The sequence below is a fragment of the Larimichthys crocea genome, chromosome III (assembly GCF_000972845.2).
Source record: "Larimichthys crocea isolate SSNF chromosome III, L_crocea_2.0, whole genome shotgun sequence".
In the NCBI taxonomy this organism is placed as follows: Eukaryota; Metazoa; Chordata; class Actinopteri; family Sciaenidae; genus Larimichthys; species Larimichthys crocea.
In genome coordinates, this window is record NC_040013.1 from 10522139 (window position 1) to 10541447 (window position 19309).

Genomic DNA, 19309 nt, shown 5'->3' on the forward strand with positions numbered 1-19309 from the left:
AAGCTCATTCTGCTGCTGCATGAAGTTTTTTCTTTTTCTTTCTTGTTGTTATTTCTTGCATATAAAGAAGAGTGTAGTAGTACCAACGTTCTCAGTACAGAGAGGACATTTTCCTTATAAACATTTTCAAACCTTGAGTAGTTTCCATTTATGTGTTGAACCCAACTGAAGCAGAAAGTTCCCATCACAGCAACAAACGTAGGCTCCAACGATCACACCCAAGATACATTAAACTCCTTTGTTTTCTTCATGGACAAATTTCACACAGCTGCAGTCCTTTATTGTACATAAAGTATATAAACAGCAAAACACAGCTCAAATAGTTCTCAAGGCCAGACATGCTTATTCATAGAAAAGAGTCTTTTCTCACAAATGGAACTGGCATGCCATGAACAAAGATTCTTACACTCTTTTTCTTCAGACATCTATTCATTAATTTTAGATAATAATTTCATTGTTCTTTAATATTTTGATATACTTTTCTCCCATCAGTCACTGGGGAGGTGAAATGATTAAAAAGAAAAAGTATTCAGCACCGGTTGCCCTTGTGCATCTGATGAAAACATATTGTATGTATAATTATTATTTTTTCTTTCTCTGTAGAAAATTATTGAACTTTCTTTTCAAAATGACACATCAAGCATTTCAAAAAAAGTGACACCAATTGCTACAAAACTATCTATAGCACCAAATTAAAACAAATCATGGATAGATTTGAAGGAAAGTGGAGAACTCAAATCATTTGATGGCAAAGTGAAAATACTCTCACAGACATGACTTCTGAACATTTTTTTTTTCCAATAAACACTGTACCAAACTAAATGACAAAATACAAACATCAGGCTGCCAAGTCAGGCGATTGCAGGTCTATACAACAAGATGAATCTCTGTCACAATCATTTCACCTCCAAATCTGCCTCAAGATGTCAAAATCTCACAGTCACAGATCTACAGACCTGTGCTGAAAGACAAATTGCAGACAAGGAGACAAGTTCCTTTCCAGTCAACTCTCGAGTCTCGTTGAGTCCTGTCACAGAGTCTGATGTGCAGAGTCGAGCGCCTTTTCCCCCCCCCGACTAGTGAAAGGTTTGTTCTTCGTAAAGTTTAATTTTGTATTGCATCAGTGTGGGATGGGCCTTGTCAAAACCTGCACCCACACACACACAGTTTCACAAAGCTGCCAGTGGGTTGCATTAGTGATAGAGGCTTGTTTGTGACTGATTTGAGGAAATAGTGTTTAAAAGAATTTTGAACAGAGTAGCTTTCCTTGTGTGTTCCTACCAGCTATAGGTGCAGGCTGTTTCAGCTTTCTTTTTTCAGTGGAGATAGACAAATACATAAATAGGACTTAATAACGTACTGACAATATATTTAAATTACAAAAGAACCATCTACATTGTGTGTTCACCCTTCATTTTTGAGTGCAAATATATAATCTTTGCCTTTCCATGTAGCTGGGTTAGGTAAGAAGTAAACTGAGATTGCACCTTCCCATTAATGTCACAGCAATGGCAAAAAGACACGAGGGAACAAAATGATCCATAATTTGTAACAGAACTTGTTGGAAGCTACAAATTGCTTTGTTGATGATAGGGACCAAGTAATCTGGCTATGTGTCATCTCTGTTAATAAAGCATAACAGGGTGCATACAACCCAAGCAGAAAAAAGCTACGAATCTTTGGTGTATTCTCTGTTGCAACGTGCTGTCATTAAATTAAGGCTGGCAATATTAATAAATAATGGAACATTAATGGATGAATAATACATCAAAATTGCTGTACTAGGTTCGGGCCTGTCATCTCCTGAATGCTAGATTGTCTGTTTGTGGGGCTACAGTCAGGCTGAAAGCCATTTGCAATGCTTGGGCAGTCCGTGGGGCACCTCATACAGTCTTAATGTGCTCATAAGCAGCCAAGGCTGACCTCCCTTAATGAGGATTAATGCAGGATCAGATTAAAGTTTGTGCCTGTCCAGACACACTTCCACCATGCCATTCCCACCTGCCTGTTATTGATTGCACTCATTGAGCTACAATTTGGGTTCAGGTCCCTGTGCAACCTCTGGTGACAACGAGAGGAAGAGAAATAGGAAGATGGTGATATATGTGGGTTTGCACTGAAAAATTATATAGATCTAGGAAAATAAGAAAAATGAAATAATAAAAATGGGTGAATGTAGAAGAGAAAGGTTGGAGAGCATCGAATATTGGCATGGACCAGTGCTTTTCTCCAAGACTGTATTGGCTTTGTATGTATCATTATTTTGCTAAAAATAACCAAAAATGATTAAAAGCAAGGAGGTATAAATCTAGTGCCGCAAATCCTTGAGTTAAAAGAAACAAAAAAACACACATTGTTTGTAATTTGTGTTGAATATAACGTACATATGATAATAGCTTTTTGATTTTATGGTTTAATTGCTGTGACATTTCACGGGATTTTCTCTGGGTCTCCCTAACTTGCTGTCCCAATCATTTAACAGATAAACATTAAATATACTCCAGCGTTAAACAACCTGCCAAACACAGTTCTCATTAACCAAGAAATTCCAGCAAAAAACTGGCAATAGTTTTATCTTCTTTCACACCCATTAGTAAGACTTGTTTCCTCAGGTTTTCAACATGTTTTTCTCTATTCGCTCTCAGCGGTGATGTCCCATATTCGTAGATTCCTCTCATACATCACATCTAAATATAAACTTTCACGGCCGCTGAGCGAGAACCAGATATAAAAACAAAATAAACACAAAGATTGTAGGTGTCACCGAGACAGAGATCTAAAAGTATGGAGGTGGGTGAGGTGTATTACTATCTGCTGGAATGTATATAAGTGTCAGTCAGTCACGGGGAATGGGGAGGCGGGCTTGGTGGCTTGGTAAAGGTGTTGGCGGAAGTCTCGGTGGTGGCCACTAGTCATACTGGCCCTTCAGTCAAGCCCTCCAGGGGAAGGGTGGTGGCATTGTCAGTGGGTTGCGGGTCGTCCTGGGCATGCGAGGGTGTGTGGGTGGCGGCAGCCAGACTGGCATAAGGCAGGTGGCAGTCCATGTGCAGAAAGGGTGGGTAGTGCTGGCGATAGCAGATGTACGCAAACAACAACCCGATCACTCCTCCAACAAAGGCGTCTGCAAAGTCACAAAAACACATATATTTTAAGGTATGCATCTTAGCTAATTTTAGCCTGTGTGGAGGAAGAAAAATAGCAGCCACAATAAATTAGGCATTATTTTATGTGCAACAATGTTCGAGTGAACATTTATCATACCTGGCTACTTGAGAGGGTGATGAAAATAAACTGTAAGGCAAAGCAATGAATCTGTTCTACTGAGCACTGGGCTCACTTGCCTGTGGACAGGCTGTCTCTGTCACTTTGTCATCTATGCTGAACAGTTTCATATAATACCTGGTCCCCTTTAAGCTATAATACATCATATAGTATCACACTGCGGTGGTGAATATTAAGCCTATATTGCAGGATAGAGATCAAAATGACATTGCCAGGTGGTGGCTTGCACAGCTGAACTAGAGGATTCCATAATATCAAAATTTTATTTCTTTAAAGGTGTTACCACACTTATTTTCTCCTTCTGGGTGAAATGAAATATAATCAATAATAATACACTGATTTCCATCATTCATAAACTATACACTTAAGTGAGTTTGCTGTGTGAACGTTTCGACTCCTGTCAACTGAATTTAAAAGACTGTGACCTGATGCAATATATTAGTTTGGTAGTCTCATTGAGACAGTGATTATAAGCCCAGCCCTTCCCCCATCAAGGACAGAGGACCTACAAAGTGCAATGGGGTGGTGAGCATATTAGTATCCATCAAACATGGCTGAGCAGCGAGGCTAATGGGGGCTCCCAGCTTGTGTTTACACTGAGGGCAGATTGGGGGCTCTCACGTTTAATGGGATGCACCATCGCTGCTGACTTAAAGTCTGCTGGGGAGGGAGAGAAGAAGAAGTATGTGTCGAGCTACAGAACACAAAAATGACTCAGAAAATGGTTGGCATGCCTGGTGTACTTTTTCTGTAAATAAGGCCTGGTTGTTAAAAGACTTGTCTGTTTTGTAGTTGCCCTGCTCACCAGGAACATATGGCTTTCTAAAACTAATTAACACCATAGGACAGAGCTGTCATCATATTACCACATATTCTCTCCCACACCTCACCCACATATGCATTCCCTTCCCCCTGTCCCTCCAAGTCTCTCTCCAGTTCTCTCAGAACAGATCTGAGAACCTGAATGTTGTAATTGTAAATTTCTTCCCAGGCTTCTGAATCAAATGCTACCTCGCTGTCATCTGAGACATATAGCTGACAGAAAACAGCCTTAAAGACACAATTTTTTAGTCCTTTGGAATAATAAGCAAGCCGCCCAGCCTGTTGTTGTTCAGACTTCTCCTTGATTTGCTTTCATGCTGATGAAAATGAAAATGTGATTACAGCAGTACAGCTGTTTGAAACGAGCATCACCCCAGTTTTCCTTATAAATTACCTGTACAATAATTATAAAAGTGCCTTAAGCCAGGTGTGATTGAAATAGAATTCTGCACAGCAATCCTTCTCAGCCTGACACCAGCAGATTTAACACTACGTAGGTTCAGAGAGCACAGCACTTAGTTGACAGTAATTTTGATTGATTCAGAAAATTCATATTCATGTGTCTTAAGCTGTTACTGACCTTGCCAGTGGTGTTTGTAGTCACAGGTCCGGGACAATGCAATCATCATAGCGCTGTAGAGTGGCAGCACCGTGGCACACAGACGCCAGCTACGCCCTCGACCCTGATCTGTGAAACACTGCAGCTTGCCCGCCAGGTAGAAGGAGGTGAAGCCAAGACCGGAGAATGCAACTAGCAGGCAGAGAAGTGGGCAGAAAACAAGAAAGAAGAGAAGGCGATCAGGACTGAACATTATATACAGCATTAGGATTATAAATGGCCACCTGTGACCATCAAGGGTCTCAAGGGAGTGTTTTGTAAAATTCAATTACACTGCATGATGGACAAGTGTGCAACAGGTGACAACAACTTTACAACCATGGTGTGATAAGCTAGACAGATAGTGAAGAAAGCAGATGGGAGATTTGCAGCATGTCCACTGCCATCCATTCCCAAGTAAACTCACTTATTGCAGTTAAACAAATAACTGACTAATTCTTGTATGTTTTTATTTACAAATTATTTGCACAGCTCTTACTCTAAACCATATAAGCCAAACTAACCAACCAAAGGTAAACACGCCACAGGCCTACACAGCTGTACAAAGCACAACCCACACACCATAGGGGACTTATTTAGCAACGTGCACACTCTTGCGTTCTCTTATATGTGGCATCAGTGTGAATCCCTGAGCCCATGCACAGTACAAAATTAGATTTTTAATAACTGGTTTCTGTGCAAACAGTGCTAACTAACAGAGAGGCTATGTCAGACCCAAATTACATTACATTAAGACTAGTATAGAGCTGAGACATTATAACATACTAGCAGTTCACCAGGAAAGCTCAAGCCCTGAATGAAAAAGCACAGAGGTGATTTAGCCGCTGGCCATGCTGTGCTGAAGGGGGGTCTGTGTCTCAGTTGATGGTGGATACTGAAAGAGAAACAGCCTAATTGTATGAATTAAAGGTTGTGTGATGGAGCTGTAAAAGGTGGCACTGAGATGGTGTCATTAGTTTACTGCTGCAGTGGGCCAAACAGTAACCATCAGCACCCATCAGCTGCCTATTTGTCAAACTGGCCAAGAATACTAAGGACGCCAGGACATGTGTGTAGCCTGTCGAGGGAGGAAGGATGATGGGAAGAAAGGGCAGAGGCAGAAAGTCCAGCTGTCTCAGTGGCTGTCTTGCTGGCAGGGAGATGTAGCTGGCTCCATTAAGAACTCAGCAATTTCCATGGGGTAATTTAGACCAATATATTATGTCTGGTATAGGCTGATATTGGGTTTTTAATAAAAATGGTTATGGCTAAACGACTGGAAATTATTGATATAAAGTAGTTTGCTTGATTGCATTTCTACTTATATTAAAGTAATATTCTACTGATATTGAGCCCTTTAAACGGGACTGAATCAGTAATGTGATTTTGGCTGGATTCTACAAAGGCATGTATGGTGTATTTTTGCTTTCTTATGCTGTTGCTGTTTGCCAACTTATTCATGTAAGCTCATGTGGGCAATGTGGGCAACAAGTGGGCATAGTCTTTAAAAGTAAGCTGTGTGGGCTCATAAATGTTTCTGGGAGTATACAGGTAAATGTTTCTGCTTATCTATACAAAGAATGGTTGAAGAGGCTACTAAAGTACACACCTCCTTAATGTCAATAATGCATTAGTGCTCTGTAGCACTGGTGGAGTGGAAATAAAACATGGGAACTTAAATGGACATATTACATTGCCCAAAATCAAAAAAGGAAAACAACAAAAGTGTAAAGCCAAGCAGAAACTGGTCATATTGAGCTAGATTTTAATCCTGAATATATCATTCACTAATTAACAGTTAGTAATTGGGGTCTCCTCCCAGTTTGATGTCCCCGGAACACCTCCAAGGGGAGGTACCCAGGGGGCATCTTAATCAGGTGCCCAAACCACCTCAGCGACTCCACTCCAAGCTCCCCCTTGGCATGTCCAAGCTGCTCTTGTATTCAATGCTAGATTTAAATGAGGGGGGCATATTAAGACATTTCACTCTCAAATGTCAACCTGATGGTGATGCTAGAGGAAAAGTGATTGCTAAAGCCAGTAGGAACCATCCCCTGTTAACCATGAATGCCTGTACTTCAATGGCAAACCATAATTGTGACATGTTTATTCTGGATTGCCAAAACAGCAACAGTTGATAAAAACAATATACCAATGTCTCTGAATGACACCTGTGCAATTAACAAGGCTGCATCTTATGTTAATCAAAGAAGCCTGCATGGCAAGCTCCTATTCCTGGCCGTATGGGCCTCTTGGGTGGCCTATACAACCACACCTACCTAGAGACCATATGGTGGTTTAGATTACATGATTGCAAATTTCGCCGATGGGTCCCTTTTTAACAGCTTAAGCTTTAAAGTGAGCTGGTAGTTGATAGTCTTTTGGACACTAAAATCATCTAGGGCTAGATTAATCGAGTTTATAAATTCAGCCAGTTAAATCCAGCCATATGGAGAGCAGGTAAAATGTGAAATAAGTTGAAGAATTAATTGATGTCCTGTGGTATAGAAAACCCTGTGGATATCCTAGTCATTATTGCAAGTGTAACATGTGGGTTTAACAGAAAACAACACATTACTCTCTGGCTCAGTTCATCAGTCCAGTCTTTCTTTTCAGAGGTCATGGACAAGCCATCTTAGATCGTCAGCATCCCTCAATGCCTATTCATCTTGCTTCTGGACAACCTCTCTACATTTCCAATCGCACATTTTAATAGCTTTAACCATAGCTAAGGCGATTACATTACTCATTTGGATAGATAGAACTAAATTATCCGTGAACCAATGACTCAGTTTGCTGACTACACATTTTAACTTGGGGGAACTCAGCAGTAGTTTCATATAACAAAATCCTACTTTTTCAATACACCTGACCTGATCTCCTATCATACAGTTTCTTTTGAGGTGATTCAACCGTTAATTGCAATATTCTAATGCAGATGTAAATACATAAATACATTGTTATTATATTTTCTTTGTTCTTTCTCTAAATTATTAACCAAATCCACCTCCCAAATTCCAGTATTTTGTGAGGACAGTGCACAAAACAATTCTTGGAACAGCAAACCAAGTTTCTCATTGTTACTTGTCATCATTATTCATTCAGAGTGATGAGGCCTGGAGCTTATCCAAGCATGCCTTGAGAGGAACACAGGGAAACACCATGGACAGGTCACTAAACAGCTCAGAGGGTGAACACATTTGTTCACCCACAGTGTCAGTTGCAGTACACTGCCCCTAATTTGTATGTGTCTGGACTGCAGGAAACCACAGAAATAGTAAAGACTAAAGCTTGAAAATGGGCGTATGTATGTCTTTCAACCGTATAGGCTGCACCACTTAAACCTATGTTTAACTTACAGTAGATTTTTCTAAGTTTGGTGCTTTTATGGCATTATAGGTGGTAATCAAAAGATAAAAATATGAAGTAACTGTATATGGAAAGTGTATACAATATTCTGTTAACTTCTCTGTTGGTCTGTTGACCTGTTTTGGAATTGTAATACAGAAACAAAGATAGATACCGATTTTGAACACTAAAGGTATCATAAAAATGGTTCAGTGTAGCAGTAAACGTGTATATTTCCATAATGCACACAAACAATATGTTTGCAGACACTGTAAGTCAACATCTTAAGGATTACACTAATAAAAATGCTTATGCATAATACATGAATGGGGACAGTAAGCATGTGTCACTCAGACACATATGCTCCAAAGGGGACACACAAACACATTTCTACAAGTAAAATTAGCATAATTAACTAAGCCAATATATTTGAGGTAACAGGGTGACAAAATAAATACTAGGTGTGCCCAATTAACCATGGAAGGATAGTCCCCAAGAGGCAGCAGGACTCCCTGAAAGGCCAGAGGACAGAGAGGAGGCTAACAAAAGGAAAAACATCTTGGTAATGAACCTGCTTCACACATTTAAAAAGCCTTGAAGAGTAATTCTCCTGAGACAAAACAAAGATGCCTAATTAGATTGATGAGTACAGTCTGATTGTTTTCCTCATCTCTAAACAGGCACAATGTTCAGATGTTGTCTTCAGAGGTAGTGTGAGTGCACCTTTTAGAAGCCAATGGGTGGTGACTTCTGTAAAAATGGCAGAATGGAGACATAATGGGGACAAAATTGAGAAAAATGAAAGAAAAGAAGGTGTATATCAATTTGACTTGGACAGAGCAGTATAATATTTTTCAAATGGGTATAACCTAATACTTATTCTTGATGGTTTTGTATAATTGATTCTTATACTTAACTAACATGCCTTTAGCTTTCTTTGACCTCACAGCTCTAATACAGAGTTTTAAATGAGATGAGGTATGAAGCATGAAGGAAAGGGTGATAGGAGTGGGTAAGAAGAGAAGTACCTTAGATTGTATGTTAGAAAAAAGAAAACCATGGTAAATTAGGACTGTTCTGTTGAGCCTGCTTTGTTTTCTGACAAGTGGACCCATTAAGGAGACATTTTAAAGTAGATAAGTGTTCATCCAAACCACAGGGTTTGGTTGTAGCTTTAAAGAGTGCAGTTAAAGGAGGTCAAAGCCTCTGCAAAGTCTAATAATTTTGCTAATTCCAGACTCTTTACCTTTTGATTTCCATCATCATTGAACTACCTGACACACACACACACTTACTAGGAGCCATCTCCTCTGTCATTTCTCATTTGACCTTTGACCTGTGCAGGGACCAACATGACAGCCCTTTGTCTCTCATCAGAAGCGATGCATATTAACAGACCACTTAGGCACTCAATCAGTTTCCACCATTAAGATACAAAAGCCAGAAAGGAACTCATTATTAGCTTTATATAATTGCTTCTGCACTCCTACACAAGCTGTTCCTCAACCTCTTTGGACACTCCAGACAGACTGAAGTGTGCCTGAGTGAGTTATAGTAAACACATGAGAGCACATTTTGCAGGGGCTTAACTCTCTCTAATTGAAGTAATATGATGGACATTCTGAGCTATGGTTAATTTAATATAGATAGTCATGCATAAGTGAAAGTGGAGATTCAAAGATGTGATTAGGTCCGTCACACAGGATTCATTAGTTTAATGAAATCAAAATGGATATTAATTGATCATATCTATTTGCCTAATAGACACAAGGGGAGATGAATATGAATAAGAAGCAGCTAACAGCTAATGCTTTAGGGTGTGCTTGCCTTACCGCTGTGTATATTAGTACAGAGTGGTCAGGGGAGTTTGCATTTGTCTGTTTGTTTTTCTCTGTCTGGGACCTGTCTTCTCGAATTTCTGTTTCCCTCTTACTTTGTTTTGAGGTGAAGAAAATAAATGAAATCACAGAAGCCTGGTGGATTTAAAAAGTGTGAAATGCAGTAACAGTTTGTGTGCTTTAAAAAACAGCTGTTATCAAACACTGAAGTCTGGTGTATAAACCACAATACACTATACATTTTTATGTATATTTATATTGACAAAATTTTACATTTTTGTGTATATTTATATTGACTACACTAGAAGCAAGAATCAGGACTCTGTGAATGCAAAACAGTCTCAGGCGCACCAGTCAGAAGTGATGTTGCATTGACATCCAGGTGCCTCTTTGAATACAGCTATATTCACTCTAGCCATCTGCCTGGTCCTATTCCCTCCCCATTACCACATTGGTCTGGGTAAAAGCTCTGTAACTTATGCGTTGTCCAACAAGCATTGTCCTGGTGAAAAGGGACACAGACAGGAAATTGGATTTCTTCTGCTCTCTAGACGTGTTGCCATATGGGTGCTCCCTGTGTCCCCTCCACACGGTTCTCTCAATCACTTTTTCACTCACAGCACAACAACATAAGGCTATTAGAGCTGTCGCGCGGATGAATGTAATCCATATACCGTGCTGCAGTGAATTACAGAGCAATGTCCCACTGCCATTTCTAATGGGACACAGGCAGCACTTCAAAGCATTTCTTCCTTAAAGCAGGTGTCTGAGAACCTCCAAGTATGCAACTTTAATATTATGCTAAAACAACCATTTGCTATCAGACTGGAACATGAAATTACAGCCGGCTTTAACATAAAAAAATCTTGCTGTGTCACTGTAACACACAAACACGTATTAATCCCATGTTTGATTTGAAGCCTTTTATAAAATAGTTTAAGGGCAGTCACACACAGCAGGATGGCAATCAAACACATTCACAGACCATTTCACAAGCACATGGATTCCTGTGTACACGTATGCCTTCACCTCTCAAGAATACATATGAACTCCATCCTCACATTTTCAGTTTTAATAAGTACTTCAGTTGATGCAACCATTTGCATACACATTCATGTTGTACTTTCACAATTGCATGTGCATCTAGAGTGGAACTGTAATAAGAATTTGGAACAAAAGCAAACAATATTAATATCAAGCATACCACAGCTGGGGTAGCAGATCACTGGAGGATATACCAATATATTTTTCATTTTGCATAATAGTTAGCAAGAGGTTCGGTGTAATTCCAGTGCAAGCATGTTACGGCTGGTGGACTTTTATGAGGCAAACAGTCGCTAGAGCAAGAGAGAAAAGAAACGTCAGAGCCCCACAGTCACAAGTATATTTCATGCTCAGTGGCAGCCAGGTAATTAGGAGATAGTTTCAATGTTTCTTCAGTCTAGTTTAGATGCCCATCTAATGCACCATCTAATGCTGAGGGATTAGTCAACATCTGGTGGTACACATTAAACACTCCTTGCATCCCACTGAACATTCATTTGCTGGACAACAGAAAACATGTGAATTATTTAACACACTGCTGAACTGAAAACAGCTTGGAAAGCAATATGGTTGAAAAGACGTCCAGTGTCCCACATAGATCTGCACAGCTGAACGCAGCAGGAAGTCAGATAAAGTGGAAACGGTAGGCGTGCATTATGCATTGTGAAGATTTGAATGTGCTTGACTCAATCAACAAAACCCACGAGCGTCTCGACAAGCTGCCTGGGGATGTGTAAATTGAATGATAATTCATTGCTGCATGTTCTAATTACAGCTGAAGAGAGGCAGCAACAAAAACATCACTTTGAAATGTGAAGGGAACACCTTGTACAGTACACATCCAGTCAGCAGACATGGACATGTTCTACTCGAGGAAATGTTGCTCAGAGCATCAAGCTCAAACTGAGTAAATAGTTGCAGTTGTATGCAGTTTTAAAGAGTCAGTGTGTGATTTCTGATATCTGTTGGCATTGTGTTGCAAGGACTGGCTGTGATCTGCTTGGACTGATAACTGGCACTCACAGGAAGAATGACTGCTGGGGAAGCTCTTGCGTCCCTCGGAGACTAGATCTGACTCTCCAGTGCACAGCATCTTCGCATTTACTTGTCCATCTGGGAAACAACGCTGGAAATAATCTGGCCTCGGTCTGAAAATCAAGCACAACCCGAAAGATGGTTTCTGTTTCGTTAGTAGAGAGAATTCCATTTACTTCAGTTCATTGTCCATAAATCTAGTGAGTCAAAGCTGAGAATGTGATCATCAGATCCTACAGCTTAACATTTAGCTGATAGAGCCTGTAAAATGCTTCAGTTTATCTTGCGTACCTGCCAACAATCAACTTGATGGTATTTGTGAAGACTCCATTCAGGGCGAGAGCTAGGGACACAGCTAGAGCAGAAAGATTGACACATCAAATCAAATAAACATCTTAGAGTTTTTTTTGTTGAAATGTCATGCAGACAAGGTTGACATAGCATTTACACTGTAAGTTCATAGAAAGAGCGAAGCTGTAGTAAAATAAGTTTTATTATCAGTGCAATACAGGCCCTGGCAGGTGGCCCACTCTTTTGACATTATGTTCAAATAAAACAGCCAATTAGGTTCATGGAAATTTCCCTTGCAGCTGGACAGATGGTTGTCAGGATTTATGTGTAAAGCCTCTCATAATTTCTAAGCAACAACAGTAGCAAGCAGGTTTTAAACAGTGCAGGCTTCGTAAACGCACACACACACACACACACACACACACACACACACACAAAGGAATAGATAAACACATACTGTATATTTATGCATGGGAAGTCCTTTGTGCAGCCAAATGAAATGAAGCTCTGATTGTGAATTACTGCTCCTGTGGTGCACACACTCCAGGTCCAGTTTAATGTGAATGATGATTCAATAAAAGTAAGGTTGTAAAGCTACAGTATCTAGGCACAATGGTGCTTTGATCAGCATGCTAACATGCTCACAGTGAAAAATGCTAACATGCTGTCTATTTTTTGCCATGTTGCCCATCAGAGCTCATTTTGGTAGCATGTTCACATTTGCTAATTTACACTAAACGCAGAGTAAAGCTGTGGCTGATGGGAATGGAAATTACATTTTTGTAGTTATTTGGTCATTAAAGTCCTAAACAGATTGAAAGTTTGACCTTATATGGCTCATAGGGAAAGTCCTGGGATCACCAAAGGTATTACAATTTAACCTGGGAGGAAGGAGGGAGACGTGCATGTTGCAAACCATTCAATAGTTTTTAAGACTATCTCATTAAAAGTCACAAATGTGAAAGGAAGAGTTAGGATATAACCAAAGTCATTAACCTTTATCCTTGGGTATGAATGTCTGTACAAAATGTCGAGGCAATTCATATGGTTGTTGAGGTATTTCACTCTGAGTCTGATTTGTCATCGGGTCCGAAAAGAAGAGTAGTTTAAGCTCTGTGTATAGTACTGTGCTGGCAAATATTTAACAGATATTTAATTGGAAGAAAAAAGTCTCATGACAATAGAGCGGGTATAATGATTGCACCTACTTAAACCTTACCTAACTGTGAAGCAATTACCACTTGAGCTCAACTTTGGTAATGTGAAAAAGGAGGACTGATGTTAGTTGACAGATAGGCATTACACTGTAACTGTACATTTATTTAATAACCCATGAAGCAAACCATCGGATTTTATCATTAGAGTTCATGCCTACATAGGCTAATCCCAGCAGGTCAATTGAATTCAACCCATGCTGCCAGACCTTAAATGCAGTATATTCCTGAGCTTCTGAGAGGAGTACAGTGTTAATAATAATTAACAGCTTGTTAATTTGGGCAAGCTCTGTGCAGATCAGATTAAAGTCCAAAATGAAACATGTTCTGATTGACCAGTTGAAATATGGGGCATTAAATTGCAATATGTTCCCTTTGTCAGATCCCTCTCTGTGTGAAGATACAGAGCACTTACTGTACAAAACTATTGCACCAGCTACAATCTCTCATATACACTGTAGTCTAAGCATGGGGAGTTTGCTATGGGTCATTAAAGTAATAATTAATTTCTGTGCTGGCCCAAATCTGACAGCCACTCTGACGTAGTTTTGGCAGTCCATTTATTTGCACTTATGCCTGTTTGTGAAAATCCTGGCATCAAATGAGTCAGTTTCTGCCAATTAGCTGGAGTAGTATAGCTGATCATAGTACTTTATAAAAGAGACACCCTCTGACCTTTTTGCATATTTGGACTGCTATATAGTAATGTGGTACCATAAATTCATGCTTTGTAATATTGCACCTCGGGTTTGGACCTGGACTTGCCTCTGCTGTTACTTTTAAAGGTTACGAGAGGAAGTAATGTGAATGGCCTTTCTTGAAGTTCGCCACAAGTGCATCTGCTGATACTGCATTACTTCTCCTTTAGGTGTTCAGCCTAATCTCTTTAGTTGCGCTTGGTCTGTGTTACATTAGGACTGTACATAGTTACCTCTGGTTACACTAGTGATTGCACTAGGGCACAGTTTCAGAATGAGTGAGAGACCTATTGAGTAAAGACAGTGTTGCTATCATCACTGTACCTAAGTCCCTCTCATTTAGCAGCAGGATGGTCTGGTAGTGTAGTGTTAAATATTTTGGGATGTTTAAAGTTAAACTCATTGGACCACATTAGCAGGGACCACACAGACTCTTATCATTGATGAAACCCTCATTGTCGCATTAACTGGAAGATTACTCCCTCTACACACACCAAACAATGATGCCTCTGTGTGCTATGAGATCTCACATTTAGATGATGAATAATATCATCCACGCTTTGTAACATAAATTAAAAAGAATCACTGCACAGTCATCTCTGTGACATTCTCGGAGTGAAGTCTTTTGGAAAATACAATCAAACTTCCCAAATGGCAGGATCATATCTTGACTGATAGATAATCACACAATTAGCTGCAGGGTTTTGGGGAATGATAAACGTTTATTAGACAAATCTACAAAGGCGACTCTGTGTTCCTTTCACACCATGTAAAGAGGCGATGTCACAGCAGAACACACTGTATCAAACAATACATGCACAATAATAGCAAATCCCACTGGTATTACAACGGTGAAACTCGAAGTTACACGCTACACGCTTAATTTATGGCAGCTCATTTATATCTGTTTCAAATTTTGATTCATGAATTCAAAATTAAAGAACCCTGAGGGACAACTTTGAACTCAATAAATTAGGTATGTAGGGACAACTGCTTTTGTATGATTTTAGCTTGGGATAAATGGGAAGGTAGTCAAAACTTTAACTACTTTAGAATGCACACCCAGCTGAAAAATGCTTTCTATGATTCATTCTTTCCCATTAGGACTAGAGGTAGCATTGGTTCAAAGCTGTGATCATGTACAGTAGAAACTTGTCAGAATAACGGGGTCCTTTTTATTCTTTGTTCTTCTGAATGATGTTGTTATCCTGTTGCATGCAGCTATGGCCCTTAAAGAAGTGCTGCACTGTAGGCTATAATGGGTACATTTAGTTCTACAGAGCAGCGCAATCTCTACATTGATACACTGAGAAATCCTCTCTCCACCCCATTCATCTCTGTGTGTCTTCTTAATTGGATTTGTGTTAAACCAGGGCTCTCGACCTGGGGGGGGTTCAGAGTGAGCAAGCTACCCATATTTTAAGAAATAAACAAACGGAATGAATTTTGTAGTCGGTGTAGATATTTGTGTCTTCTGTGATTAAGATAAACTTGTGTGTTACCATTCTAACTGTAACACTATGCCACAGAGTTGAAAGATCTGCATCATTAAGCACAATGCAGTACTTCTCGGTGACCAATTAACCCAGAATTTCAGGGAGAATGAAATTATTAAAAAACTCTAAAAATGCCCTATATACAGCAACTGTGATATATACTGCCATTTAAAGACCCAAGACTCATAGGCTAGATTGTAACTAACAGCAACAAATTTGTGACATTTCAAGTAATTGGCTCCACGTACCTAAACATGCCTCTTTGATTTCCGTCTTGTCCGTCCTCTGAATGATCTTCACCACAAATATCACCGCCAACGGGGTAAGGAATGAAATTGCCTGTGAGGAAAAAAGAAAAGACAAAAAATGTGCAGTCCTTGTCACATTAAAGATGCACTTCAGCATTCCACTGGGCCTGTTTTGCAGGTTAATCGTAAAATGCCTTTTGCCTAAGGGACTGACACGAACCGAGCCATTATTCAGAGTTAATTTTAACAAAGCAAAATGAGGGGCCAAACAGGCTTCTTTAATGTTCAGTGAGCTTTCTTGTCTGTGAACAAAATAATTTTGTCTCTGACTTGATGAGAGATTTGGGGCCCCTCAGCACCTAGGTAATTATTCATGCCTCAGACTGTATTCATTACATTCTAGCCAAATTCAATATATTTTCTTTGCAACAGAGGTCGTAAAAAACAATGGTGAGAGTTTCAGATCCATTATCATAATGCACATATTGAATGCCCCTTGAGTTCTCTTCATCAGTTCAGCTGGGTGTACGTAGGTGTAATTTTGTACCTCACAATCCCCTTTGAAGTACCTCAATTCAAACTTGTAATCACACTTGGATTCATACTCATAAGTGAAGTAACTGCCTGAATTAGAAAATACATCAGCAGCAATTTATTCATGTGATCATGTCATGTGCACAGACATATTGTAAGTAGTCAAAATGTCACTTTTGAACTTACTGACAATTTCCTGTTCATACTATGAACAACATAGTGCTAACCATAGTGAAAAACAGCAAAACAGCATCATGGACAGTCCCATTTTATGCCACGCCTGTGGGATACAGTGTGGTTGCACAACATATTTAACAATGTCTTGCTCCAGTGAGGCATTTACTTTACAGTATGCTGCATGCTGAGTGGAATGAGTGGCTTGTATAAGTCACACCGGCTAAATAGGCAAACAGTGTTCACAAGCAATAACCAGAAGAAAAATGACAGAGACAGATTCAAATACTGTTTCCTGGCAAACATGGATTAAAGCAATAAAGCCATGGCAACTCAGCAGCTAGTGGCATCCATCATGTTTGCCAAAAAATGCACCCTGCCTACCCTTTCTGTCACAGCAGCTCCCATCACTTTATCACTGAGGTTGTCAGGAAATCCAATGGAGAGAAAAAAAAAACACACCTATTTCTCTGTTAGGTTTAGACTTTCTCTCCTTTGAATTTATGCAGGGTGAGACAAAAGCACCCCTTCTAAAGGTGGCCTGACTTTGATGGTTTATTTGACAGCTTTTGACATTTTCAGTATTATATAGACAGTATTTTACTTACAGTAGCTCTTTATAACCTAAAATGATACAGGGACAATCTTGGGAGTTTAACACAGTTGTCAGAGATGTGAGGAATCATATGTAGACAAGGATTTGAGTTGCCATGGAAACTCATTAAAGTGTCCAAAAATGTTTGACGGTCTAAATGAGCTTGTCCCATAATATTATGTGGCAGTTTAAAGACAATTATAAAAGACCATTCATGTCTTTCTGTATTAATAAAGAGCTGTGCTCAGGCACATGGCTTTGATTGATGTTCATTATACTCTCTCACATCCCTAAATGCTTTCGCATGCTCACTTGACACAGGCTGTGAAGGCTATATATCGCATGTGAAAGTGTGAAATCCTCCGTTCAAATGATGTGTCGCTGGGAAGACTTATTTTTTTCAAAGGTCATATGCCTTTTGGGATGTGAATAACTGTTATGTCTCTTTCACATGGGTGAAAAAACTGAATAGACATCTTTACTTAAATAAATCTCATTAAACAATTGATCTGTAGCTGCCTAGAGGGTTGGACTGCACTCACATTAGCAGCTCTAAGGGAGATTCCCACTGTCACTTATGTATAGTTCAGCGCTAATAATTCTCAGTCAATCTTGTTTTACCTGTTAAGTACATGATAGGAACAGCAAAGATTTCCTCAAAGATCAGGCTTCATTTTACGGAGATGATTTGTGGGATGTATTCTACAGTATTAGCCTGTATACCTATTCAAAGGAAAGAAAGGTGAGCTTACTGATCAGGTAGTATGTACTCTATCAACATTCCTAATAATAATAAAAGTATCCATGACTGTTAATACAGTATATAATATAATAAAGGTTGCTGTGAGTCATAATGTAGCTTCATGTAAATACCATCCATGGACTATTTTTAAAGGCCAGATGAATTCCTCACACCTTCAGGGCTACTGTCAGCCCAATGACATTGAAGAAGCCTGACTGTTGGGTGTCAGCACTGGGAGCATTTTCTCCAAGAGGCATGTAATTGGGGAAGGGGGGGGGGGGGTCCACTCATTATTTAGTGTCCTGCCATAAGCAAAGATCCATGGACATTGAAGTAAATATAAACTGTCAGATTTTTTATAAATGTTGAAAAATAAAATAGAAATAATAGAGTGCAGATAAAGCTGTAGATAAGCTGAAGGGTTTATTTATTGCTTTTTGCTGGACGCTCAGCACCACGGACGAATGGCTAAGAAAGTTCAAATGTGGGCGTTTGTATTTGTGTGTGTGTGTGTGTGTGTATTTTCTGCCTGATTGGTAAAGGCTTCTTGTGACTAATGCATTTTTAAGTGCTTATAATAAATACCCAAGAAATGATTTGTTGGTGACTCATTCAAACCTGAGGTTTTTGTTTTTTTTTATGAGGAAAAGCACTTCTGTTAATGTGTGAACCCTTTTGTGTTTGTCATTGGTTAAATGGGTCTGGAACAAAGTCTTCTACACATCATGAAGTGGAGTCAAGCCTCATCATACTGTATCTACTGTCCATATTTAATCTATTCAGACATTTCTTTTTAGACCTAGGCAAGGGAGTTTTACATATTCATATTCATTTTACAGAACTGCAAACTTTACTACCGCCTTTATTTCTAGTCTGAAATGACTGACAGTTAGCACTCCGCCTGCTCTGCAGCTATTTCTGCCACATAATATGATGATTGATGAGTGTGGAGGTGCATAAGACAGAGTGTAGCGCCTGTGTCAGTTAAACGCTGTCAGTTTGCAGAAAGGTAAGCTAAACAGGCACTAGGCAAGTTAGGTTTGTTTGATATTTTGATCAAACATTGATTACCTACAAGGTTAGCAGGTAGACAAGGGTTTCCAACTGTACAAAATTAAACATACCAACCTGTCAGAAAAAATATTAATTTAAGCTGTGGGCCAGCTAATTCACAAAACACGTTACAGATATTTCTCATATATATACAGTAAATTAGCTTGTGATGTTCTGTATGTTTTTCTGAAGCCCCTTTGAAGCTACATTTGTCACAAAACTGCCATGGCTGAAATAAAACAGTGCAAACCCTACATCAGAGCATGTAAGAACTCAGGTATTAAACCTGTAAAAGCC

General features: G+C 39.4%; 1 protein-coding gene across 1 annotated transcript in view; it reads right to left on the reverse strand.

Moving 5' to 3' along the window:
• Positions 1-258: 258 nt before the first annotated feature.
• plpp4 (phospholipid phosphatase 4) overlaps positions 259-19309 on the reverse strand; it is a 45357-nt gene continuing 26306 nt past the window's right edge. Inside the window, exons 3-7 of the mRNA XM_010739547.3 lie at positions 15915-16005; positions 12259-12322; positions 11956-12080; positions 4685-4855; positions 259-3121 (exon numbers count right to left, since the gene is read on the reverse strand). Coding sequence (XP_010737849.2) covers positions 2913-3121; positions 4685-4855; positions 11956-12080; positions 12259-12322; positions 15915-16005 — 660 coding nt within the window. The 3' untranslated portion in view covers positions 259-2912. The remainder of the gene's footprint in view (positions 3122-4684; positions 4856-11955; positions 12081-12258; positions 12323-15914; positions 16006-19309) is intronic.